This window comes from Oreochromis niloticus, linkage group LG2 (genome assembly GCF_001858045.2).
Source record: "Oreochromis niloticus isolate F11D_XX linkage group LG2, O_niloticus_UMD_NMBU, whole genome shotgun sequence".
Classification (NCBI taxonomy): Eukaryota; Metazoa; Chordata; class Actinopteri; order Cichliformes; family Cichlidae; genus Oreochromis; species Oreochromis niloticus.
Window position 1 is genome coordinate 31,705,798 of NC_031966.2, and position 27,772 is coordinate 31,733,569.

General features: G+C 42.5%; 2 protein-coding genes across 2 annotated transcripts; one reads left to right on the top strand and one right to left on the bottom strand.

Moving 5' to 3' along the window:
• The first annotated feature begins 419 nt into the window (after window positions 1-419).
• On the top strand, window positions 420-5,846 carry LOC100702665 (charged multivesicular body protein 1b-1). Its single transcript, XM_003455819.5, has 8 exons — window positions 420-924; window positions 1,240-1,337; window positions 1,431-1,577; window positions 2,589-2,657; window positions 2,749-2,856; window positions 3,000-3,043; window positions 3,236-3,308; window positions 5,299-5,846. Exons 1-8 carry the CDS (start codon window positions 909-911, stop codon window positions 5,344-5,346), a joined length of 603 nt encoding a protein of 200 aa, XP_003455867.1. The 5' UTR covers window positions 420-908; the 3' UTR covers window positions 5,347-5,846.
• Window positions 5,847-15,646: 9,800 nt separating this feature from the next.
• On the bottom strand, window positions 15,647-22,833 carry tbx22 (T-box transcription factor 22). The gene is made up of 8 exons (XM_003455781.5): window positions 22,446-22,833; window positions 21,746-22,004; window positions 20,478-20,579; window positions 20,231-20,405; window positions 18,021-18,185; window positions 17,162-17,226; window positions 16,817-16,902; window positions 15,647-16,724 (listed from the first exon to the last, which is right to left on the bottom strand). Exons 1-8 carry the CDS (start codon window positions 22,579-22,581, stop codon window positions 16,201-16,203), a joined length of 1,512 nt encoding a protein of 503 aa, XP_003455829.1. The 5' UTR covers window positions 22,582-22,833; the 3' UTR covers window positions 15,647-16,200.
• Between the last annotated feature and the right edge of the window lie 4,939 nt (window positions 22,834-27,772).

A 27,772-nucleotide genomic window follows, 5' to 3' on the forward strand; every position in this document is an offset into this window, starting at 1 on the left:
TGTGGAAAAGGTCAATTTACTCCTTCTCTCTCTCTTTCTCTCTCTCACTCACACACACACACACACACACACACACACACACACACACACACACACACACACAAATGACGTCACTAGACGTGTACCACAACCTACCGATACCGGGTAAACTATTTTTAGCCTGGATGGAACTTGTCTGCTTTGCTTTGGACACGCGCACCTAGTCCACTTTTCCAACGGTCGTGACGTAGAAGGCGCGCGCACGTCACGCAGAATCGTGATCAAGTGTGACGACGGTGAAAGGTGGCCAGAAGTATCAGCGATTGTATTCAAAGATAAAGATTAACTAAGATGGTTCACACATCTGTCTTCTGCCGCGATACAAGGGTTTTAGTCATAGATCGACATTGTTAATGCAGATAATTTATTCATTATGACAAAGCTTATTTTGTACGTGTAAATATGGGTCGAATAGTGGGCTATTAATAAAATATAGATGCAAATGTTGAGAAAAAAGGTCATAAATACCATCAAAAACAAGAAGGAACATTCGGGAATAGTCGTCGTGTCTAATAGACACTCTTTAGCGCATGCGTGATAAGAGAACGCCCAATCTTTGACACTTAGTAGCGTTTTTTGCGTGCGATGGAATTTCTTTTTTAACTGCCTAACCAACGGATTAATATTTCACGATTATAAGACCATTTTTGGGGACAGAAAGACAAATTAAAAATCTACCACTCTTTTTTTAACCGAATTAAAACAAAAGCGGAAGTATCTGCAACCGATGCATCTTGCCTCGCTACACTGCCGTATGGTACAGCCCTCAAAAATCAAAACAAGCATCTCCGGTTGAAAAAAAGCGAGTATCTGGATGCTACTTTGTACATTACGAAACTCAGTAGTTGTCTCAGAAAAAGTCTTTCATCATGTCGAATACGGAAAGTATCCTTTCTCTAAAGACGATACGTACATTTGCCTAGCAAAACCGTAGCTATTCATAAGCTGGGCTTGGTAACTAAGCTAACTCTTTCCTACATGGAAGTTCTGCTCTGTCGTGTAGTTATGAGCAAAACATGACCTTGTTTTCACGTTTCTCTTTTTTATATTTGGCTAAATTTTCACTAGCATCATGAGAACACTGACTTGGGTTAAATAAGCTAAATGTATTCAGACTCGTCCTTATAGCATTAAATTGTAATTTGGATTTATTACCAGTGCTCTGCTAACATGAAACAACCCCTTGACCAGCTGCTCAAGAACACTTGTTCAACCTCAAGTTTGCTGCCAAGGAGCTACAGCGTAACTCCAGGAAATGTGATAAAGAGGAAAAGTCAGAAAAAACTAAAGTGAAGCAGGTTGGTTTGGTACACTTATTAGAGTCCGGAAAAATTGGCCCACAGCATAACTGCACCGCGTGTTACACTGTGTGTGTATGCTGTGTTTCTCAGGCTATCCAGAAGGGTAATATGGAGGCAGCCAGGATCCATGCAGAGAACGCCATCCGGCAGAAGCACCAGTCCATCAACTTCTTGAGGATGAGTGCCCGGGTGGACGCTGTAGCCTCTAGGGTCCAAACAGCTGTCACTATGAACCAGGTCAGGACTGTGGGTCATGGGTTTGCAGGTCACTTCTCTTGCCTTTCCACTGTAATGTAAACGATGACCACCGAAAAACTCTTTTAATCCCATACGTTAGGACAGAGATGGTTCCTGGCTTAAGTTGGTTGCACTTTGCTTTTTATGTTTCATTCAAAATCAAAATCAGTTTTGTTTCTCTTGGATTGCAGTGATTCTAAAGAATGATATAAGTAATTATAGTTGTGTAGTGCAACTATTCCAGATATTTGTCACACATTCAGATGTGTAAATGTAGGGTTTATTTTCATGTTTAAAAGGTTATATCTGTAAACCAGATTTCATCGTAGCCTTGCATGTGCTATGACATCAAAACCTCTTGTCCTACATATACAGGGAGTGTGCTCGTTCACCACATCAAATGTTATGCATGTATTTTTTTTTCACTGTGCATATTCTGAAAATGACATCTTATTTCAGAAGATGAAGAGGTGAAGAGCGCAGCCACTTCAGAGTCAGGCAAAAGGGCTCGCAGACATGCAAACAAAAAGACACCAATAACATAATGTCATTAGAGGTGCTTCAGACCTTGTGCTATTAGCTCCTCGCTCTTGTGAGAGTGACGGCCTCTTTTAAATTGCTTTAATTCAGCATCACTACAGGAAAGGCACCTTTTCACAGAGTAAAGCGTAATAATGTCTGCAGAAATGGAAGGAGTGCGTGAGATGTTACAGCCGAGCAACACCTCTGAGCACCCTTGTGTGTTGCTATAATACCACTGCCTCTCATTAAAGCTAATGCCATGGCATTCATTATAAACCCATTTACCACAGCTTGTTTACCTAACGGTAGGTTTGTTTTTGACTAGATTAATCTTTAATCAGCGTCATCCTAGAACTATTAGAGGTGCTTCTAGTGTGAGAGAGAGTCATGATAGAGTGTCTAGTTAAAAGGGTCAAAGTGACACCTAGTGGACATGTTGGGAAACAGCACCCGAGCTTCAGTAGTTTATTTCATGTTTTGTTTTCCCAGGTGTCAAAATCCATGTCTGGAGTGGTGAAGTCTATGGATGCTACACTGAAAAGCATGAACCTGGAGAAGGTTAGAGGCTGTTTGCAGCATATGGCACAAAAACTTTTCAGGAAATTTCTATTCGTTAATTCATTTTTTGGCTCACTGTGTTTCTGCACAGATCTCTGCACTGATGGACAAGTTTGAAAAGCAGTTTGAGACTCTTGACGTGCAGACAGCTCAGATGGAGGATACCATGAGCAGCACCACCACTCTGACGACACCTCAGGTAACACTTCCTGTTATCTCCCAAGAAGGAAACACTCCTGAGCCCTTGTTGCTGCTTATGCATGCAGGATCGCTGCATTTTTATTCAGTCATTTCATTTCTAAAGGCCGTTTTTTAATTACTATTTGCTTGTTGGGTCCCTAGAATGAAGTGGATATGCTGTTGCACGAGATGGCTGATGAAGCTGGGTAAGATCTCTACGCTGTCTAAAAGCATTAGGAAAGAAATTGGCAACTGCAGTGCATAAAATGAACTGTACTAAAAGCTTTATTCAAATGACTTTCATTAAGATCTAAGATGCACCTCTTTCACCGTTTACAAGGCTGCCTTGAAACACAAAAGGCTCATTAAGATTAATTAATTAGATTTTTATTTTTCAGTTTGGATCTTAATCTGGAGCTTCCTGCAGGCCAGACCTCTTCACTGGCTTCATCTGTGGCATCAGCAGAGCAGGTAAGATATTCATTGTTATATTCTTTATGCAGTTGTGCTTAAAAAATATCAATTATTATCTCCCACACCAGGAGAATGAGCCAGTGGTTGACTGATTCACGTTGTGTATATATACCAGCTCTTAAACATCTGTCCTGTAGAGCCGTGGCTGTGGTGATGTATGTGTGATATCTGACAGGGTTTTATTGAAGCAAGTCATCAGACCGGCCCTCTGATGTAAAAAAACAAAACAAAAAAATCTGTGCCAAATCAAGCGTGCTGATCCATCCACTGTGCCGATCCCACGGGAAATGAGGGAGCAAGTGAATGTACCTACTTGAAACCCATAAGTATGCAGGTCACTCTGTTATTGTTAAGCAGAATTTATGGTTCAGTGAGGGTAGCGCAGCTGGGGATAGCCCATCTACCTGCAGACCAGTGTGTGGGCTACTCTTGCTTGTGCTGTGGAGAAGAGTGTAAGTGTGAAACTGAGTGTAAAGATCAATGAAAAGTGTCCACTGACCCGCTGTCTGTGCTTTTCATGCTGTATTTTTGTAGTCATTGAAGGTTTTTTTGCGGTTCTCCAGTTCCCGGTAAACTCCGCTGTTGCTCCTTTCTCTATTCCAGCTCACTTGTCAACCAGTCAGGATTTAGTGAATGCATACGACTTCCGCTTTCAGCGCTGTTGGAATTTTGGAAAACTGCAGAGGAGCAAGTCTGTGTTGGGTGAAAACTGTGTAACGCTCGTTGTCCGAATGGAAGTGTGTATGATGGTGGACACATTTACGGGACCATAAATTATGCTTTAGTCTGACCAAACCATCTGAAAGAGACTTCATGAGGGTGGGCTGAGGGCCCAATGTCCTCTAGTGGGCTCTGTGCTCACCGCCCAGCATGTGGAGCCCGATTTGCATTTTCCATAGAACACCGGGATTGGCAGGTCCACCTCTGGTGCTCTGTGCTTTTCACAGATGAGAGCAGGTTCACTGTGAGCACGTGACAGACGTGAAAGGGTCATGAGAAGCTGTGGAGAATGTTATGCTGCCTGTAACATCGAACATTGATTCTGCAGATTGATCATTTTCATTTCCATCAAACGATGTGACATCCCTTCACTCCTAACACATTACCTCGTCCAATCAGTGTAGATATCTATGTGATTTCTTTTCCCAGTGAGATCTGATGTGTTTTCAAAGTGTTCCTTTAATTTGTTCGAGCAATGCGTGTTCTTCACATGCCATTAAGGGTCAGTCAGTGGGATTTGTGGAACGTTTGAAGCCACAAAAAGGACCATCATTGTCCTTCCTGTTTAAGGAAACTTGTCTTTTATTGAGTTTTTCCTCAGTTTGTTTTGTCCTTTTTATTAGTGTGATTGCTTTGTTACTCATCTTTAAAGAACATTGTTGTCTGTCAGGCTTAACCCTGTATCCCTGTACACCACACACAGTTACAGCAGTGAGCTGGTTGGATTTTACTTAATGGCTCACACTCTGTTTCACTGTATTACATTTGGATGAAGATTGCTTGAAGCTGAGAGACTGGTTAGCGCCCCCCTGGGAACAAGTGCTAGGGAAAAATGTATATTCCCAGATAGCAAAAGAAAATTTGAATTTCAATCATTTAGCGGGTTTCTGGAAGTTGCAAGGATTTTGGATCGCCAGGGGGTCACTGACTGGTTTCCAGGCATGCATGACTGGGAAGATAGCTAACAGTATCTTAGTTCCTGCAGCCCTCACTAGGATGACCTGCTGTCTGTTGTTTTGAAAATGTGTACATGATGCTGGCTGCAAACTAAATCTACCTACAGGTATAAATATTTAACGGAGCCTGAACATAAAAGATTTACAGTTTTTATAACTCTGTTCTTTTCTTCAGCCCTAAAAACACACAAGATCAATATATCGAACTGGACTATGAATGATTTAAAACCAAAGCTCCAGTAATAAATGTTTCCTTTTACCTAGCTGTCTCCTTCTGCTGATTTCTCTCTCGTCTTTCGTGTCGTCATCAGGATGAGCTCTCCCAGAGGCTGTCCAGGCTGCGAGACCAGGTGTCATAGTGACATGGCGAGGAAAACAACAAGGAGGGACAAGAAGAAGGAGCAAAAACACAGAAGGGCCAATAAAAACAAAAAGTGCAATGTGCCTGCAGGCTTCATGCCCTCCTTTATGTTTTTTTTTTCTTTTGAGAAAAGCCTGAAAGCAGAAAAGGACGTTTTTATAAAAAAGGAGGTTTACAGTCCTGCAAGTGCGTACAGCTATTACCTCAGTCTAAGCCGTTTATGTTGCATGTGTATATAATGCAAAGCAAAGCAAATATATTTATTTATGTACTAATTTATTTCCTAACTGAATGGATATTGTAAGGGCATACGTTTAATGCAACTGCTGACGGTGTTGACACTTGATTTTTGCTTCCAGCGTCAGCTTCGCTGTCGTAATACAAAATTCTCCAGGTGAAATAGTTTCCTTGAGTATTTAATAGAATTTTCTTCATGTAGCAGTAACCACCGCACTGCTATTCACAAACAGAAAGTCATTAAAAGTATTGCAAAATCTCGTCCTTGTCACTTTTTTCGTTGTTGTTGTCCTTGTCATTTTGTGTTTTGGATGAAGTATGCAGCACACATTCCTCTCGGTCTCTCCATTTTTCTGCATGCCCCTCCCTCTTTCTCTTCTTCAACAGGGAACAGATGAGAGGTCAAAGGTGTCACCTGTAGAGGAAGCAGCCTTCTGCCACTCGCATGCCAGTACCTCATTACACACACACACACACACACAGCGTATCTCTGGGAGGGAGGCACGTCTCAGCTGGGAGCCATTACAGGTGCCGTCCTAACACACACACACACACACATACACACACACACACACATCTTCGCATGAACACGTTTGCAACCCTTTAGCGAGGGAAGCTCTCTGGAGTGACACTCGGTCACCTCTGACCTCTTTTGTGTCCCTCCTAATCATCATCAGCACACACTTAACTACATCCACAATCATCATCATCATCATCAGTGCTCGCAGACTGACACGAGTCTCTTGTTTGCGCTTGCTTCCAGACACTTTGATGAGTTCGAGGTCTGCAGTACGTTTGAGCACGCACCCGCTCCTTTAAGTCCTCAGTTCTTATTTTCCACTGACCTCGGTGATCCAACAGCTGTCAGTCATTTTTTTTCTCCTCTGTTTTTTTGGGGGTCTAAAATTAAAATTCCGTGTTCCTTTTGTGGTAAGAACCACAAAATCTATTTGATACTTTTGTGTGTGTGTGTTTCAAATCTAATTTTAACCCTCAATGGCCGTCTCTTCTCTTTCAACATGATTAAAGCTGGGAGAGTCTTTCACCGCCTGCCCCCTCCACTGTGTGCATCTCAACATATGTGCAGGGGATGTTTTCACCAGACGTGCAGGAGACAACTCCTGTGTGAGCAACACCGCAGGGAGAAACCTGTGTTTGTATGTGTGTGTGTCAGGTGTTGATACCTAGCAGCTCTCCCCTCCGGTGCCGTCAACACCTCCCTGTCCAGGTTCCTACAGGAGAGCTACTTGCTGACAGGAAGGGATCTGGTGGGCTGTGGGTTGTGTCCCTGTGGCTGACCCTTCTGCTTGTGCACAGTGTGTGTGTCTGCGTGTGTGTGTGTGTTGGTGGGTGAAAAGCTGCTCAGAGCCGCAAATGCTGGCTCAGCACAAAAACTCTAATTGCAACAGGGGGGATTGGTTAGACTTCCATATGATTCATGTGCAGGATATGAAACAGCAAGTTTAAAGAGTCATAAACTGGATTCAGCAGGAAGAGATGAATAGCAAAAAGCCCCAAATTATTTTCTGGAGAATTACATAGAAGGAAAAACTAATTAATGGATCCCTAATGAGTTGATAACTTCCTGATAGGTCCCCAGAAAGTGCTAAAAAATATGGTACTTATTATAAAGAAAACTTGTTGTACTTGGATAACACACAGGTTTATATAAACAAAGATGTTTTAATAATGTTTTTATTGTTCCAGGATAAGTTCCAGTACTAATTTGTTTAATAATGCAGTTTTGTTATTGTTCAAAAAACATACAGTGGTGACAAACGCAAAGAAACAAAAATGAACCAATACCTAATGCAATAATTAGCAATCATCGTTTAATTGTGTTTAAATTACATATGATCAGCAACACATTATGTATTTCCTTACAGGAAACTTAATGCCAAAATTTATGAAGCTGTTTTAAAGAAATCTCTGATTTGCAACATGAATGCCAAAAAATGATTAAATTGTTGGATCAGTTTTTATTATTAAAACTAAATCTTTATAAAATCCTGATGCTGTACTTTTAGAGTATACTGTGTACTGTGATTGGTCCTGAGAAATGCTGAGAAATGTAAATAAACGTAACATCTGCAGTTTTAAATATAACACATACTTTTTCAGTGAAGACCACATTTGCCCATCACGTGTGTTACACTCATCTTTGTTGAGTGTGGACGATATTTAAGGTGGCACAGTACATGGAAAAGTGCAGCGCGGCCTCTTTGTCCTCCTCTCCTCTGCTTGTCTTCCTTCCACCTCTCAGCTTCCCATTTAAAATATTCAATTACCACGCGTGAAGGGTCAGGTCAAACACAGGAAGCCGAGCTGATTGGTTCTACTCAGATATCGATGGTCGTGTGTGACCAATCGCTGCTGCCCAGGGCTTTGCCCAGCTGCTGCTCTGGGTGTGTGTGTGTGTGTCTAATCGTTCCAGACCACGGTTTCCCTGGGTTTCCACTCACCTCTTGACCACTGTATCCTGTCAGACGTGTTAACGCTGCTTTTAATCAGTTTTACCGTCTCACACACACACATACAGCCAATGCAGCTGACCCTGTCCATCCCTGCTCTGTAAAGCACGCTTCATTAAGATTTAACTGATCTCCTGCTAACACACCCCTCTCACAACCTCTGTCAGGCACACACCTGATCCTACCAGCGCTGTTAACCCCCCCAACTTAACCCTCACCTCACCCCATCATCCAGCCGGATATCTCTTACACTGAAACAGCTCGTCAGCGGGGACCAAATCTGTGTTTGACGTTATAATTGATCAAAATCAAACAAATTGGAAGACTCAGTAAGAACATGTGCTACAAAATAATAACCATAATTCATCATACTTTTTCTTCTTGTTTTGCTTTTGTCTGATTTGCTCTGTTAGCCAAACTGCAGAATTTAACACATTAAAGTAATAAACTCGACACTTTTGGGAAGAATATGTTAGAAATATGCATGTGATTTCCCTTAGTGGAGAATCTGGTCCATTCATCTTCTTCCACTTATCCAGTTCAAGGTTGCAGGAGCCTAGCAGAGCTGTCACAGAGTAAGAGATGCTTGGTGGAACTTGGACAGCTCGCTGATCTGTCACAGGGCTAACACAGAGAGAGACAGAAAACCATTCAAACTCACATTTACACCTACAGCCAATTTAGAATCATCAGTTAGCCTGACTGCGTACATGTCTTTGGACTGTGGGAGGAAGCTGCAAAGAACCCCCGCAGACACAGGGTGAGCATACAAACTCCATGCAAAAAGGCCCCAGGCTGTGCGGTGACACTACTGACCACTACACCGCTGCACCTGTACAGAAGTTAGGTCACCCCAACAATTTCATTTTGCACCACATACCTGCTAAACTACTGTCATTCACATCAAATTCACTTTATGTGCTTTATGTTGAGTCCTGTTACTTGTGCACTATTTAATTTATCTGCTGTGCTACTATTGTTACTTTATAGCTTCTTAATGTATTGAGTGGTTATATTATGCTAGCCTAATTTCACCCCACCAGCTGAGTCCGGTTGTGCCAGAGGTTTCTTCCTGTTAATAGGGAGTTTTTCCTTCCCACTGTTGCCAAGTGATTGCTTGAGGGATCGTCTGATTGTTGCGTTTTCTCTGTAATGCCTTACCATATGAAAGCCTTAAAACTGAACTAAATGCTTTATTTTCCTGTAAAGGGTTGTGCACACCGAAATACAATTAAATATGAGAAATCTTTATTGCATTTGGCATCTAAAGCATGCCTTGCTAACACTTTACAAAAAGGACACTGAAAAAAATCACTCCATAGCGTTATACTAGATAGTGATTAATAAATTATCTAAGAACTATTGATTAGTCAGTGGTCATGCAATAACTCCACCCCCACCCATCCTACTGAAAACTGTAGATTATACAGAATTTATCTGCTAGACTTTTAACTTTTAACTAGAACAAAGAAACAGGATGACATCATTGGCATTTTTACGCTGCCTCCCCATGAACTCATTGTAAGATCTTATTGATTAGTATCAAGGATCTTCATGGTCTTCCTCCCACCTACATACCTCACCTCTTACTACCATATGAACCAGTATGTATCCTGAGAGCCATGGGCAGGGTTTTTAGGGGCCTGGCTGAAAATGAAAAGAGACAGAGCATTTGCAGTCAGAGCCTGGAGGCTCTGCAACAACCTGCCCGAGGAAACTGGGTCAGTGAAGTCAGTCATTGCCTTCAAGTTGAGTCTTAAAACATGCTTTTTATTGATTATAATTATGAACTGCGTGGGTCACTAAGTACATTTAATAAATTATTTTAGGAGGTTATTAGGGAAGCACTGATGAATGACTCCCTGACTCTCAGGTTGCTCCTGATTGCTTCCTCGCTCGTTCTTTGTCGTGTCTTTTGTGTATTTGCCACGTCTCACTTTGCTGGTAAGGTAATTCTGGCGTAGGCAGTGAGGATGAATCGGTTAATAAGGTGTTTGTCGATAGTTGTTGACAAGAAGGTTGTCTTCTTGACAACGAGGGAAACAGGAAGAGAAGAGAGATCTACCGAGGATTTCTGCCCCTGGAATAACGTTGTTATAGGAGTGGATGTGGCAGAGCTTTGTGTGTGAGCATTGCATGTGTGTGTGTGTGGTGCATATGGTAAAATACTCTGCAGGTCTGCTGTTAGTCACACTTCCGCGTCTCAAATTGAATTAGCGTTGACAGCGCACAGCGTCGGCCGCGTGTATGTGTGTGCGTGCACCGGGGGCACTAGCTGTTGGCAAGCTGTCTGCGTGTGTGTGTGTGTGTGTGTGTGTGTGTGTGTGTGTGTGTGTGAAACACAAGAGAAAGACTGCCTTTCCCCCCTGAAATCAATTACGCAAGTATAGGTCTGTAGATGTGGGGGTGAGAGGGGCACATCCTGTAGAAGGCAGCCCAGACAGACAGCACCATCTGGGGCAGCGGGCAGGTCGACCCTTGGTTGAGACATGAAAGAAGCAGAGGCTTGGATAAGAGGAGAGGAGAGTACAGCCCGGTGCTAAATCACTTTTTTCTCTCCACCCCACACCCTCGCCTCATCCTCTCATCTGCCATCCGATACATCAGCCACGGAGCATCATTCTCACTCAATCACTCTCTGCCTCTATTCTTATTTCCCCCTCTCCCCCCTCTGTATCTGTCCCAGGAGTGATAACCTGTCATACACAGGAAGCAAAAAGAGGTAAGAACGATCTATCCCTCTGCCAGAGAAGGGGGCAAAGAGAAAAAGAATATCTCACATCTCTTGTTCCAAAGGGGTTGATTTATAGGCTTGTATTAAATAAAACCAATGCCAGAGACTTTCTCTCACTCTCTCTCTCACACACACACCCCTGTAGAATCCCACTTTAGCCTAACAGACGAGGAGGAATTAGCAAACAGGAGGAGTGGATCTGCTCATAAAGGGTAGAATGTGTTTTTTGGACATAATCTTAGTGCAGAAAGTGCTTTAGCTAAATGGATGCACTGTCACATAGCTGCAAGTGTGTTAATTATGTTGAATCCCTTTTTTGGGGCTTCTTAAATTAGGAGATCCAAAGATAAAGCATGACGCATGGACTGAGAGAAAGTATAGATTTGGGATATGAGGGAGAATGCAAGAAGTGGTTGGGTGATTAACACTTTTTCTGAAGAATGGCATGAGTCTGAGGCCCAGATGGAGCATGCAGAGGAAACCCCAAAACTCACACACACAAACACGGAGGCCAGCTGCCAGACCACATGTTAAAATGGTTTGTCCTCCACTCATCTAACCTCTGCTCCTGTAAGACAGAGGCTTGTCAGGAAGCACATGCCAAAGCGAAGCCCCCATGACCCCCGTCTATGCACACGTGTGGCCATACTGAAAGGTATACACGTGCATATAAATAGAAATCTAATTCATTGAGACTTCTTGCGCTGCGTCAGAGAAGAGGTTTTGGACTGTATCTGTTACTAGGAGGGAGATAACGATCACAGAGAGGAGGAGAGGAGCACTTTCACTGTAACTGTGCAGCGTACGCCCGCTCGATGGGGCGGTAGAGGAGTGCTTAATAACTGTTAAACTGCTCTTGCTTTTCACATTACTCACAGAGTGTAATTCAATTTCAGCCACAGCTGGTTTCACTTTTAACTTTACAGCTGAGCTCAGTCATGTCCCATAATCTGACCTGATAAATAACCAGCTTTTATTGAGTTTGCAGAGAAAATAGGGTCCAGTATAAACCTTCACGAGAGACACGCAGAGGTGAACACGAGTTTGGCTGCAGGGCGTTTAAGCTGAATGAGCAAAGACTGTGCATATGTGTGTGTGTGTGTGTACGCGGGTGTATGGCAGCTATTATTAACTGACATACACGTGTTAGTGATGTGTGTGTGTGTGTGTTTCATGTTTTTTAATCTAATGAAGGCAGAGTATATTTACATGTTCCGACTCTCTGCTGAGCCTCTCTCCTGTTTCAGGATGCCATTTCACATGATTGGAAACAAATGACTTCGGGGTCACATTTCTTTCCCTTTACTGCCTGTCAATCACAGTGGAACAGTCCAGAGAAAAAAAACAACACACAAAAAAAACACAAGCCACTCTTTCTGTTGTTTCATACGCGCAGCCTCCATGTTATTTCAACCAGAGGATTATGCTGACTCGGTATAAGGCAAATTCATAGAGCGGATGAATGGGCAGATATGGATATTCTTCCACAAGTTGATGAAAGGTTAACCCAGCTGTTACTTTCAACCCGCTTTGGAGTCTAACCAACACAGCGAAAAGATGGATAGTAGATACTGTGATGTCACCCACTGGTTAGCAAATTTATAAAGCCTCGAGCTCAACTTTTTCACATCGCCATATTGAAAGCGGATATGACGGGAGAGCATGGGACACCACACAGTCTTTGGCTAATGACTTGTGATTGACAGGTTGTTAGAACTTGTTGACAAGTCGTTAGCCTAAGAGCTAACAAATTGTCAACGACTTTAGATTGACAAGTCAGTGAGCAAACTATTTTGTCTTTTCTGTCTGAATTTCACATTTTTTCTGTATATAAAACTAGCGACTCAGCCCATGAAGTCACCATGAAAGTGTTTAACGAGGGAGCTAAGGGCCATTTTCTTATAGACTTCGCCTACATACAATACACATCCATCTTTTAAGTGGTTCTAAAACACGGTTTCTTTTACTAGTCAAGTAATATCCTGCTAAATTATAATCTGTAAATACATGTAACTTGCTGAGTACTGAGAGTTGAAGGAACTATTGTTGCTTTTATATTCTTTCAAGTTTCCAATTTTATGCTAAGCTAAACTAAGCTAAGTTAAGCTAAGCTAAGCTAAGCTAAGCTAAGCTAACCATGTAAGCTTCCAGGTCCAAACTACTCTGTATTTATTAAGGCTGTTGAGTTTTTAACATGTTTTAATGCTTTGTATCTTGTTCTATTTAATCTGAACAAGCCCCTAAAAAAGGCATTGATCACTGTCGGCCTCTCTCGGTTTTTATCACCAGTGGTCATTTTAAAGCTCAGTTTTTAAAACCTTACGATGTAACTACAGCCCAGCCCCTGCAGCAGTATATTAATGACTAACCTCATATTGTGGATGGATTATCTCAGTTGTTCTCCTGACTGAAGTTTGGTCCGTTTACAGCATCCTGCCATGCGATTGCATTTGTCCCTAACCATCGGGAACCTTCACGTTAACTTTTATCGAGTGGAAAAAAGTTAGCGTTCATCCTCCAGCTTCACTGTGTTTATGTGTTTATATTATGCTAACCATAGCTGTGTAGCCAGCTAGCCCAACTTCAGTAACCCTACAAACGTCACTGCTGTTCAGTTTCCTGTCTTCATTTATGTCGCAAGTGATAGCAGAGCTGTACGTTTTAATTTTTTCTTTGGGACCCGAAGTGGAGTTTGGACCCAGAAATGGCTAATGACGTGCGATTTAAAGACACTGCGGATACTATTGCAGTTAGCTAGGAAGCTTTTTTTCAAAAAGATTTTTTTTTATGAAATGTGCTTTCAGGTTAAATTGGAAGACAGAATTTACAATTCCCAGTTAAAATTTTTATCTTGAACAATTTCATTCAAACAAAATTAAAAACAATAAAACAAAAAAATTTCCAACTTGGAAAATCGGAGCAGCCCCGCCAACCCCAAATTAACAATCCAATATGTGATGGAAGTAAAAGTATAAAACCTATGAAAACAATTAAATTTAATCGTTACTGCCACTATCACGTATTTGTGACTTGCTAAATAAGCCATTCACAGAGCACTGATCAGGATCTATCCATGAGCGTGCTGCAGGGGTGTTTTTAACCATAAAAAAACAAGTATTGCACTGCTTTGCTAGTGACATATGACTGGCTCTACCCCCTAAGAAGCAAAACAAGTCCTGTTTTTTCTTGCTTTTCTGACTTTACTGCTGTAACGAGTTCTGAAATCCGCCTTTCTAGGTGGAACATGGCATATTTCTCCTCCTATTGGCAGAAAAATTGTTTGATGGACATTGATGAGGTACAGCTGTTCGGCTTTTTGACCATTACAGGTACACCATTCATCATGGACTTTACGTAGTCAGACATGATACTATGAACACTGTCATATGCTCAAACCAACAAGTATAAGCCGAGTGTGTAAGTGTGCTCCTTCATGTATTAATTCACAGTGTGCAGTCATGGTAGATGGCTGCCCCCAGCCTGAGCCTGGTTTTATCAGAGGTTTCTTCCTGTTAAAAGGGAGTTTTTTCTTCCCACTGTCACCAAGTGCTCATTGGGGGTTGTTTAATTGTTGGGGTTTCTCTCTATTATTGTAGGGCCTTTACCTTGCAATATAAAGCCCCTTGAGGCGACTGTTGTTATGATTTGGTGCTATATAAGCAACATTTAATTAGATTTTATCAAACAGAGTTTTAGCTATTTCAGACTCTATGCATGTGTGTCAAACCTCTTGTTTACCTCTTTCAATTTAGCACACTCATATTTAGGCCCACATGCTCATGTTATCTTTTTCCTTCTAATATCTGCCACAAGCGTGTGCCTGCTTCACTAAAGAGTGACAGGTGCAAAGTTCAGCCCTCCTGGTATGAAAGCAATTTGTCTAATTGAAAGATCAGGAATTAGAAGGGAGTTTAAAATGATTGTCCTATGTAGGCCAACATGGAAATGACAGACAGTATCAAATAACCTGCCCAGATTATGTCTGTCTGCAGACAAAGAGCAGGCTGTTTGATAGCGGCGCACCTGACCGTTCACCAAAACACGGGCCATCCCCTTACCGAGATCCTCAATTAACTTCTTCCTGCTATTTCCACGTCCAGCTCACATTAGCTCACCGCCATGCTCGGCTGTGACAAGTAAATTGCTGTTTGGTTATGACTGTTTGTCGGGAAACAGGCCATTTCCCCCTCCCTCCCTCCCTCCCTCCCCACTTTTCCTAAACTGCTGTTCCTAGCTCTGCTGAGAGGGAGGAGAGAGACAGGGATGAACGGGTGCTGGTTTCTGACTGAGCTGAAGGCAGGAATTATCACATCAGTGGCTGAACGGGCGTGCCCCATTTGGTATGAACGCAAAAAAAACCTCAAAACAACTGTGTTGTCTTGGCCAACAGTAGTGATAGCTTTTCATTTGACTCTGAACGTCTTTCACATAAAAACAAAACGCTTCTACAACACAACAATCATGACAAGAGGTGATTTAGACTGTTTCAGTGAGCAAAGCTCTCGTTCCGAATAAAGGTCTCTACTGAACAACCATTTCACCTCCATGCATCTCTGATTAGCCTTATTATTGGTAATAAAATGCAGGAATGGAAACTGGCTGCCTGGATTCTGGCAGCTGTTGTTCTTCCCCTAAAAATCACACAGAGACCTGATGAGCTCATGTTATTAGTCACGGGTGGCCAGGCCTGACGCCGAGATTCAAAAACACAAAACATGCTTTTGTTCACTTTAAATGGACAGCGGCAGATAATTGGAACATAATGTGCATCCTTTCATCATGTCTCCATCAAACTTGCTTCCTGTTGCTCAATACTGCATGTGTGCTTTACTCTGAAATACATTTGGCATTTATGTTCAAGCAGAACTGTCATTATGCGTGTGCTATGTGTGCACTGCTGCGTTTGGAAGTGTGTAAAAAGACCATTTGGAAGTTGTGGAGCTCAACAAAAAGCACGAAAAAACTTTAATGGGCACTTATGGTCAGTTTAACAAACACGTTCATTATAATAGTTCTGTTACATACCTCATTGCTGATGCTCTTTGGTAACACTGTTACAGCCCTTGATGCAGTAAAACTGGGGACTGAATTGTCAAAAGCAATCTGTCCCGAATAAAAATCTGCATCCTGCCTGAACTGGAATGTTTCTGTTTACTCCGTTTTTGGCTTCTCTTGCTCTAGACGAGATTGCAGAATGAAAAGGAGCTGCTCGCAATCTGCCTCGGGATCGCTTGTTTGTGCTGGTAACTCCAACACGTGTGTGTAAAAGAGTTTATAAATACAAAGAAGTCCCCACAGCCACATTTCTCCTCTCAGTCGGATCACAGAGGATCAGCCCTTTCTGTTTTGTGCATTCAGTTTTGGGATTGTTATGCTCAATGGGCCGGAGCCCGCAAGTGCGGTCCAGCCGTCAGAGGCAGTGGTTGGTGGTCGGGAGCCAGGGAGGCTGGCGCAGCAGACAGTCTGTAGTGTCTTCGGCTAGTTTGGGGTGCCGGGAAATGGCTGCGAGCTGGGGGTTCAGAGGGAAGCTGTAGCGGTAGAGGCAATACGGGCTTACAGTGTCTGAGACATGTGGGGGGAGAGGAGACCTCTGAGGGCTGAGAGGGCAGTGTAAGGGGAGCAGGCAAGGAGACCCCGGGGACTCGTGAGGACACGGGTCCCTGCAGTGGGGCGGTTTCTTCCCCTGCAGCGCAGAGAACAGCGGGAGGTCTGTGAGAGGAGGCAGAGGAGAGAAGCCTCTCAGTCTGTCTGCTCCCAGGGAGGAGAAGGCTCTGCTGGGCAGAGGGGAAATGCTGGGTGAGGTGGTGGTCTTGCTGTAGAGGGGGAGAGTGAAGGCGTGGACAGCGGCGTCCTGGCAGGACAGCGGGTGAAGGGATGAAGATGAAGAGACGGGGAGGAGGCTCTTCACGCTGCTGGTGGGCGACCCTGAGCTCCCTGTCAACGGACAGGACAGGAAAAAAATAAGACATTGAATCAACACGTTAAAAAAGTCAAATCTCAGAGTAAATAGAGCTGGAGCACTTTACCTTGGAGCTGTATGGTGAAAGGCTTGAAGTCCAGGCTGAAAGGGCCTCTCCAGGGATATGACTCCAGCAGGCCATCCAACACTCCCCTGCGCACACACACACACACACACACACACACGTATTTAAATATACTGTAAAAGCAATGAAAAATGTTATTCCAGGTATTTAAATTTTGGTACTGAGAGGTGTGAAATTCTGCACTACACAGCTCAGCTTTATTTGAAGGTTTTATGTGGCTTCAGATTTCAGTGGTTGAACTTTAAATCCCTCTTGGGTCCTTTCGTGGAGTACTTTCAGCTAAATAAAAAGTGTTTATGTTCAGCGTTCAGTGAGAGTTTGCTATACCTATTCCTTCCTGGATCTCTGAAGCCTTTGGCGAAGGGGTTCCTGTCGATCTTCAGTTTTGTAATCTGGCCCAGAGGAGAGGAACAGACACGGGTTAGAGTGGATTTGTGCTTAAGCTAACAATGAGCTCAGCTTTTACAATAGCGTAGAGTGGCAGAGCACCCCCGCGGGACTGCATGTCCCAGCAGCACCCAAGGTGATCAGCCATGTCAAACAGGGGTTCTTGCAGAAGGGGTTCAGGGTCATTCGGTTTTATTCTGTGCTTTAATAGGCCGTGGACGGCGGCAGTCGGCGCAGTCACAGCTCGTTACTGCGTTTCTGTAATAACACGTTCACTGATAGTAAAATGAGCCTTGATGAAAAGAGCTGGCAGTCCCTGCGGAAGGCTCTGTTACTGGAGGAATGGTAGCCAACAGCAGGGTCAGGTCCCCTCGACGGGAACACACACACACACACCCTCTCTGAGCAATTGGACCAGCAGAAAATCAGAACACTGCAAATTTATGATTTGGCTGCGAGCACATGGAACCGGGCCTCACTGGCTTCACAATGTGGACATTTTTATGAGGTCAAGCAGCCTGAGCTGTTCACTGGAACATCATCATAACAACCGTGCCAAGGAAGAAAAGGCTAAACATCTGTTTTTTGATCAAATCTGGCAAACAGTGGCAAATTAGTAACACAGAGTCACTGGCTGATTTTTCTTTATTAAACATCACTTCATTTTTTTAATCTTCCAATTCATGAAAAAGTCAGATGTTTATTAAATAAACGATCCAACATTAGTGCACTTAGTTTCTGAGCTCAAACCTTCTGTTTGTGAGTCATGAAGTATTTCAGCACTGCTGCTGAGTGTTACCTGCTGGTTCTGGTAGGCTGTGACTGTGGTGAACTCTGTTTCTGGGAAGGAGAAGCTGTGCACTCCGTCAGCAGGCAGCGACTGGATCTGAGACAAGTCCATGCGAGGATTGTGTTTGATGATGTGGACACGTGGCTTGTATTTATGCATCGACTGAAGAATGATCTGCATGAAGAGACGAAGAATGAAAGGCTTTTTATTTATTTAGTTTTTAAGGCGGACCTCAATTTGGAATCATCTTTCAGATCAGAAATGGACATTTCAAGTATTACAGCTGCCTGTTCTTTTTTGTTTTTTATAAAATAAATAAATAAAAATGCAATTTTGTAAATCTGTCATTTCCAATTTTTTGTGCTCACAGTCCCAAAAAATAAAAAAAATACTGCCAAAAACTAAATTTTGCTGTAGTTTGTAGTTTGTTTGTCTTTTAAATGTAAAACATATTTTAAAATAAATTTCATTCTTAAAAAAGAAATGAAAAAGTGGCTTTCAGGCTGTTTTAGATATAAATCTTTTTCTGGTGCACTACAGTAGGTTACATGACTAACAGGATAATGAAAGCAAATATCCAAGTCTTTAAAATACAATTATGAAGAGCTCTCTACATTTTATAAAAGTATTTAGCACAAACGTGTCTTTCAGCAAATAAACCTAATTAAACATCAAACATGGTTAAATATGTCATATTACTAACAAAGGTCTGACAAATTATTAGTAATACACTATGGGTTACATGTGACCTCTATGTGAATAAAAAAAATATATGAAACAATTATTTTGTTCCTCATATATTTACATGGAGTAAAACTGGTCTAATAGAAGGTTTTTGGGGCTTTAAAGCACAATTTTCGAGGTGGAATATAAATATTATCATATTTTTTTATATTTGGGAAAGTAGATTAAAAACATTGAAAAGAGTCAAAACAAACAAACATGTAAACGTAACGGCACAACTCTAAAAATTTGTGGTCCTAACATCTCGAGCAGCTGTGTTAAACTCACTTTGCGTCGTGGGCCACATACAGTCCACTTTGTTGTTAAGTGATCTGAATCCGGGTCGGTGAAACAATGTGATAAATGTGTACAATTATAGAAAAGGCTACAATAGTTCACTGTTCTGTAATTATAAAGCCTAAAGCTCTTGTTAATTTACTGTACAGTTTAATATAAACAGACTATCCTGTAATTACAAACCTTTTTATTTTTTTAATTATTGTGGACTCCTTAATATTTTCATATTATTTGATATTTAATATGTGAAACAGTAACTTTCCTGTAAATTTAGCTCTTTATCTGTTAGTTAATTACTGTGATGTAGTATGATGAAAGGCGATGGAGGTGGCGAGTTTTTATTAATAGGAAAAGCTGTAAAAATTTATGAAATTAAAGATAGAAATTGAAAATCTATCCACTCCTTCACATTTTCTATAGCTGCCCAATGGGCCGGATTTGAGTCTTCGGCGGGCTGATTCTGCCCCCCAGGCCTTATGTTTGACACCTCTGATCTAGACTATTTCTTTTCACAAGAGAAAAGCCCAATAAAAAAAAACGGTAATGTGATATATAAGGTTTCACAGTGGAGGGAAATGTTTTCTAAAATAAACTCAGCACTTACTGACAAACAGCAATATGTTAAGAAAAAAAGTGAAGACAATAAAGTTTATTAAAAACGCGGTAAATGTCCGTGTGAGATTTGAAACTGACCACGAGAGATGTGGATTTCGAGAAAGTTATTCTTGTCTTTTTTTCTTTTCTTTTCTTTCTTTTTTTTAAACATCAAATGAATTTCACAAACACACAAGTTCCAGCGTAGACATATAAACACCAGGATCGAGTCGAAAAGCCTCCAAATGCCTCCCTGGTCACAACATTTGCAGATTGCTAAATCTTTCGCGGTAAACTTTGGAGCTAAGAAGGATTTCCGCTTCCTTCCTCCCTCTAAGACATCCAGGTTTCCCCTCGATGTTACAAATATGTAGGAGAGCAGTTTAAGGACTGAAACTCTCAACGCAGTCAGAAAAGCAAAATAAACACGCAGAAACACATAAAAATGATTATAAAGATTTGTAAATATCATGATCTAATACACAAAAATTAAAGAATGATCTTCAGCACATCCCCTTGAAAAAGAACTCCCTTTTAATCTCAGTGCATCTGATCCTTTATCCAAAGCAAGAAGAGAAACAGGAGGCAACTTGTGGGTTACCTACATGTCCCTTATCGTCCATCTCGTTGTTGGTGAGCTTGACTCGGTCAAAGCTGATGACCTGACGCATCCACGTCTCTCCTGCGCACGGCGAGTCCGGGTGCACGTAGAGCCGCGGCGAGATGCAGGAGTGGTCCGTGTTTCCAGCCACCATCCACTGCGAGCTGTGGTACACATACCTGCGTGGAGGAAAGCGCTTGTAAGTAAAAAGAAAAAACAACAACAACAAGAATAAAAAAATCGCCCCTTACCTGTAACGCTTGGAGTCCACGGGCATGACGTCCATCGCGATATAATACTGCTGGCAAGGGTCCAGATTGCGCACCTTGACGCGCACAGAAGGAAACATTCTCCTGATGAGAGGAGAGGAAAAATAACAAGAGAGAAGTCATGTTCTCTCTCTTTCTCTTTAATGAAAGCTGCTTAATAAAACTGTTAAATGCGTATTTGGCCATCACGGATTTCAGTTCATAACGACGCCTTAAAGACAAGAAGAGGCCGAGACGCTTCTGCCGGGCAGGTTCACAGGCAAGTTCAGGGACCTCCAGGGGCCCTGAGGGCGTCGTCACTGTCCGAGATTTACAGCGCGTGTTGTCGGTGATTGAGTAAACGGAACTTAGATTTCAGCAAGCAGTCATGTTCCAATAATTCATCTATCTGAGCAAAAACCCGTTTTCTGCGAACCTGAAATAGAAACTTAATTACACTCCCAGCAACAAGGTTTCTCTGTGCAAACGATGCGTCACATAAAAGAGATCTTACAGATCAGCAAATGTGGATAAAATACAGGCTAAAAATTATTTAGAAAACGGTTTCATTCATGAATATGAGTTAATTCACAAAAGCAAAAGTAAGTGACATATTTCCACGTAATGAAACCACGTGACTTTCAGCTTTTGTTCTGCATCATATAATTTATTTAATGATAGCTGCCTCATTAGTTTAGGGAGCGCTCTTATTGTACACTGTTGTTCTTCTGTTCGCCTCCGATTGGCTGTATCTTGATAGAGCGTTTTAGAATCCTCGATAAAGCCGCACCTGTGACCGCAGAACAGTTAATGTAATTATCATAGCCTGATAAGCCCGGTCCACATTGGATTTCATTTGCAACAGACGCTTTAACGCGGAAGCACACCTTCAGTTATCATTAAAAATGTAGACAAGTCGTTTTTAAATTTATTTGTGGGGGTAATCCCCTTCAGAGGCCCGGACTGGAAACTAAACCGACGGGTTTAAATTGCACTAAGATAAAGTATCTGATTAAACTGTCGCTTTAACTGAAATCTCAAACTGTGGCACTAAAAACATAACGGCCAGACTGCACTGCGTCTGGTGATCTACAGAAGAATGACTGTAGCTCTTTGCTTATTAACGTGGAGGCAAATACGGTGGGAGTTTAAACGTTTTAAATAAAAAAAGCTGGTTAAAGTCAGTAAAATCAGCAGGAAGACAGCTTGTGCGGGGCTAAGACTTCAGACGAACTTCTTTAAATTTAATTTTTCTTGTGTAGATGTTTCACCTTCCAGCTTTGGTGATGATCATCTCGGTGCCGATTTCGTAGAATCTCCCCCACAGCTCGGAGCCCTGCAGCTCTACTCGGACCTCTCTGTCCGGCCGACAGTCGCTCTCCTTCGGCTTCTTCTCCTCGCTGCTCGGGTCAGAGTCTTCAGTCTGTGATCTGTCAGTCTGTCCCTGCGGGTCACAGGCCGAGGGGTCCTCTCCCCTCCTCGGTGTCGGACATGCTTTCTGTAGTTGGCTGGTAGGAAATTCATTCTGGTCTGAAAAAGTGGAAAAAGGGGTGAAAAAAGATAAATGAGAAAAAAAACACAGAAAGCTGTCTAATTTTAAATGTTTAAACTAGAGCCAGAACTTTGGAAGCTGTTTTAATTTGGGGAAATTTTAAAAATTGGTAATATTATAAATCTTATTTTACTTTCTTAATGTTAAAGTTCCTTGAGTGAGCTAACTTTAGCTCTATTCCTCAAAAGCAAGTTCACATGATAACTCTTGAGTTTTAACTGATTGAATATATTCTAAATCATGAGAATTTTAATTTTTGGGAACTTTAAATGTGGCCTAAAGATGAAAAATCGACTGAACCTTGCAGCGAGAAAGTTTTTGCGTTTTTTATTTTGTTTTGTTTTTTTAAATTGTGCGTAAAAGTTCTTCAAATAAAAAGCAGCTGGGTGCTCTCGGTGGTTAAGCAAACGCATCCTCACCGGGAAAGATGCTCCTATCGCCGCTGATGTCAGCGCTGCTCGGCTCGTGCTCCTCCGACACTTTGATCCTCTTGCAGGGCTTCCCAACCAGCGCCTCCACCGAAAAGGCGTGAGCCCGGGAGCTCAGTCCCTGCATCCTGTTGGGAAACACCGTCTGTGCGGCTCCTGTATCCGTCCGAACTTTAACTTCGTCCCGCACAAAGTTCAGCGTCCTAGCTCGCTCAGAAGAGGACAGGCAGAGCAAACACCAGCAGCCGCAGCACCTCAGGGTGCTCCGTGTGACGCTGCGTAATTGAACCGCTGCGTTCCCATGTGTTCTCCGAGACGCGCGCCCGCATCAAAAAACACCTCCCTGATTATTGGCACGCCTCTTCTCCTCACTACAACATTTCCCCCCTTTAACCGGATCAACTTCTCGCCTTCCCTCTCAGTCTCACAGACAGCTCGTTCCTCCGGTTCCGCTCTGCGCGTCACGGAGAAGGAGGGGAGAGCGCGCATTCCTTCACGTGCGGCCCTGCGCCGCAGGAGACATCCACCCAAGCTCTAATATAACCTGAAATTCATATTAACTGAAACGAATGAGAATAAAGTTCACGACAAGAGTGAAATAATGACATTCATTTCATAATCAGTATTTTTGCGCTCGACGTTGAAACTTTGGAACCAAAACAAGCAGACATTTGGCTCAGTACGCACCTGAATCAAGCTTATTTGAAATATCTTTTTGTTCCTTAACGTTGAGAGAAAAGTAAAGGGACTCGATAAATGGGGGATATTTTTGCTGTGTCTTACTTTGGTCTTGGAACAGCCTGTAGGAGCATCTTTGCGCGCGTCACTGTTCGCAGAAGACTCCAGAAATCAGGAAATTCAAAATTCTTAGGTCATTTCATAAATTTGGGCAGTAATCTTCGACTCATATCAAATAATAAAATTAAACGTTTAAATCAAAAGGTAATTTGATGGCTTGAATTTATCCTTTATCTGCGTCAAATGTAAATGTTGTAATACGCCGTTCATTTGCATTCTAAGATGCCTCTCCTATTTAGACGGCCCATAGGTAATTACACTTATTCTGTCAAATATTGTAAGGCGGGGAAAGGCACAAATATTTAGATCTGTTAACTCGGACCATCTGGGAGGTAAAATATCACCGTGAAACTCTCTGCATGTCTGCTGAAGCTAACATTTCCTATATTAATTTGAAGGCTTTCCGTAAAGCGCGCTCTCGTCTCCCGTTTCCTTGGTACAGAAGTAGGGTTCTGATTCGTGGTACCCGGTGAGGTTGTGCGCAATAGTCTGGTTCTCATAAATGCGTGGATCAGATGGAGTTTGGCGCACAGGGGGAAGAAAAAGGGTCTGTAATGACAGCTCGGGATTATTACATTACTGCTCGACATGAAATAGATCCGCTTTACACAAATAAAAGTCAGCAAAGGCTCTATTTAAAATGTTTTTTAATCACATGGTGTAATTGCTCTGAGGAGAAAACAAATGAGGGCTGTGTTTACAGCACGGTTGGTTTGGTTGCTGATGGAAATCTCTGACAACAGCCGGGAAATGGAGAACTATGACCAACCGGAATCACATGTTCCCTGTCATCATATAACCTGCTGTCGGACCCCGGTCTGGATTCGTGTTTATTCTTTCCTAACTTGTCGTTTTCTTGCAAAGCATCTCAAACACCCGCCGTGGTTTTAGGCTGGGGAGGGGAGGGTGTAGCAGATCGGATCTGGCTGCGGCCTGCTGCTGCTGTTCCTGCTGGTTTTTATTGGAAAAAGACGCTCAAAACTGATAGAAATAGCCTGAGCAGTCTCTTTCCTCGCACGTTTGAGAGATTGCTTTCCGTTCTGTCTTCGCCAGTCAGCTCATAAATCTTTCTCATGGGATTATGGGATGTCAGGAGAGTGATGACGAGCGATCGCCTCGCCTGGCTTTCTGCTAAACGGCCCGGCACCTTCTTGTTGCTTTCTGATTTGGCGCAAACTTGCGGCCGTCCCGTTCAGGGATGGCTGGCACACATGTTTCCTCTTATTAAACACAATACGCGTGCACGCGCTTGGCGGAAACAAGGGATTCAAATCCAATTAAGAGGGAGGCCTCGGGTTTCCATTAAGGCGGAAGTTCGAAGACCAGCTGCAATTAGGTTTCCCATTCATTTTTTCGCCTTCCGGCTGCTCGCTGCCATGCTGTTGATTGGTATACACGGCCTTAATTAATAGCGAATAATTGGCCTTAAACTAAAGGACCTTTATTTGTCCATAAGAAGTGTTTTTCTATTATCTGCACTTCAGTTTTCACTTTGTTTATTCACAGCCATTTGTTTTTTCCAAGTGTGTGCCTATTTGGAGCTGAAGGCCAGGGCCCAAAGAATAATCACCACCAGCCACACACCCATGTGCTGTATGTGCGCACAGGCTCACAGCTCGCAACGTGTGTGTTTATAAACAGGCCTGGCTGTCTGTGGCTCACTGCTGAATGGATGTGACGGGGCTCCCTTATGGTTTGTTTTAAGTTGGGTCGTGTGTGTGTGTGTGTGTGTGTGTGTGTGTGTGTGAGGGTTATTCTGGGCACAGGATGCCAGCTTTCTTGCCAAACGTCAAACTTCCACTGCCTGTCTCCTGTGACGTTTGCAGAGTGATTAAATGTAGGACTTTGTGCACAGTGGCTCTAATGGGATGTGACCTCTCTGCTGGTACATGGATGACGGCTCACCTGGAGTACTATGACTGCTATGACAATGATGTGCTCGTTTTTGTGCTGTTTGCTGATATCGGTCTGCTCCTGTTTTCCATTCGAAGTAGACGTGAAAAAGGATGCATAAGGAAGCGCGAGAACCCAAACAGAAGCATCGTATCCAGTGATGTGCATCTGTGTAATGTCACATCTGCTACTCATAACCTCTGCCTTGTCCCTCTTCTTGGAAGTACAGCAGTGTCTCTCAGACTTTCGTGTCCCTGCAGGAATGAAGCCTTCATTCACACTCACTGCCTCTGCGTCTGCAGCAGCCCTCATGTGAGAGTCACTAGGACTGATCACATCCTCTTCTACTTGCAATTAATTACCTCTGTGTGCCAGCACATCACGCTTCTTGATTTGCTGTTGAACATCATCCAAACACTATCTTCCAATCAACCAACCCGAAACAACCATCTTTTAATCACACTGGAATGAAAAAAGGGACAATTTCACCTTTTTTAAACTTGTCTGATGAACCGCAGGGTGGACAAAAGTTAGTGAACTCCAGTCTTGGGTATTTGTATCAGACTAGAGCTTCTAAATGTGCTTTACAGAAATCTGATGATGAAATAGTAAAAAAAAAATGTAAGAGACCCTTAAGCTTATCAGCAAATGGATTGTAGATTTTGCTGTTCATGTACACAACTATGAATTTAATGATCATCATATACTCAACACATAAATCAGGCATGTGGGCGTTTCACACACTCTCTGCACATCATGACCAAATGTAAATTAATTTCTGGATTTACGGTTAGATCCCAAAAAACTTTTTTTTCTCTGAATGATTTTGTAGCTTTGCCTCTCTACATCATCTACACCACCACAGGGAATTTTAAACCAAACGATCAAGATGGGATTGAAATGCAGGCCTTCACCTTTACTTCAAGCAGTTTAACAAAAGTATTCATTAACTGCTCAGGAATTACAGACATTTTTATACACAGTCCCCAGTGTTCAGAGGCTCGGCAGTAATTGGACAGTTAAAGCAGTTTCACAGCCTGATGAGGCCTCTTTTCATGTTATTTTGTAACAAATTAAGCAGGCAGAAGATCTGGAGCTGACCACTGAACTCTCATTTGGGCTCTCTTCACTGGAACCATGAGTTCTGAAGACATGTCAGTGCCAGTGAGGGAGGTTATTATTAGGAAGAAAAATCAACTAATAAAGAGAGATAGCAAAATGTAAGGAGTGTCCAAATGAATAATGGTGTAATGAATTCAGAAAGACTACAGAGAAAAACTAAAGTGGATGATTGCAGAATTCTTTCCTTCATTTCTTCACAACATCTAGCCAAGTCAAAAACACTTTTGAGGAGGGTGGAGTAAAAAGGTCTGCAATCAACAGATGCCTTAATAAGTAGGAATCCAGAGGGTTTACAACAAATTCAGAGGATTCTTGAGTATATGGGTTACACTTAAGAACAGGAAGGCCACATGAGACTTTGTCAGAAAACATCTATAAGACCCTGAACAGTTCTTGTAGCAGAATGATGGGAAGAGAAAAGTAACTGAAACATACCACATTTGCTGTTTAACACGGTGCAGGTAGTGTTATTGCATCGTCATGTGTGGCTGGCAGTAGAAGTGCAGGGGTGGGCAACTCCAGGCCTCGAGGGCCGGTGTCCTGCAGGTATTAGATGTGTCCTTGATCCAACACAGCTGATTTAAATGGCTAAATGACCTCCTCAACATGTCTTGAAGTTCCCCAGAGGCCTGGTAATGAACTAATCGTTTGATTCAGGTGTGTTGACCCAGGGTGAGATCTAAAACCTGCAGGACACCGGCCCTCGAGGCCTGGAGTTGCCTACCGCTGCTCTAGTGTTTATTGATGATGTGACTGCTGATAGAAGCAGCAGGATGAACTATGAAGTGTACACATCAGATCAGACAGCCTTTAACAGTGCAAATGGTTAATGACCCAAAACACACTGCAAAAGAAACACAAGAGTTTCTCAAGGCAAAGAAATGAGATAATCTTCGATTGCCAGTGGTCAGTCATCTGATCTCAACCCAATAGAGCAGCTTTTCAGTTATTAAATACAAAACTGAAGGCAGAACGACCCACAAACAAACAGCACAGACTCATTAGCCTTTACTTGACATGGAGAAATTACACTCACATGTGAAATCACCCAAGAAAGGCCGTTTCTGAGCCAAGAGAAACGCCTGAAAAGGACCTGGTTGCATTAGGAGAAGCGGAGGATCTGAGGCTTTTCAGCTTGACACATTTAAGGGAATGAACAATAAACAAACCCGTCTCCTGGAAGTTATGTTGATATGAAGCTAACTTGTAGTAATGGCGCTGTGTCTTGTGCTTCAAGCTATGTTGACTTTTCCAATATTTAACCAAGACCACAATGTCAACCATGTGCCGTGAGCGGCTAAACACACCCATTAATAATGTTAGTCATAACAGTTCCCATAGTGGAAAGTGGGAATACTGTATTATGAACATTGTGTTGTTTAAAAAAAAGAAGAAGGTATCCGGTTGGTGTTAAATTTGTACCAAAATGTATATGACAGAAAAAATTAGTATGAGATTAGATAGAAAGCTCAGCCTGTCTCTGCTCCTCAGCAGCACATTTCTAA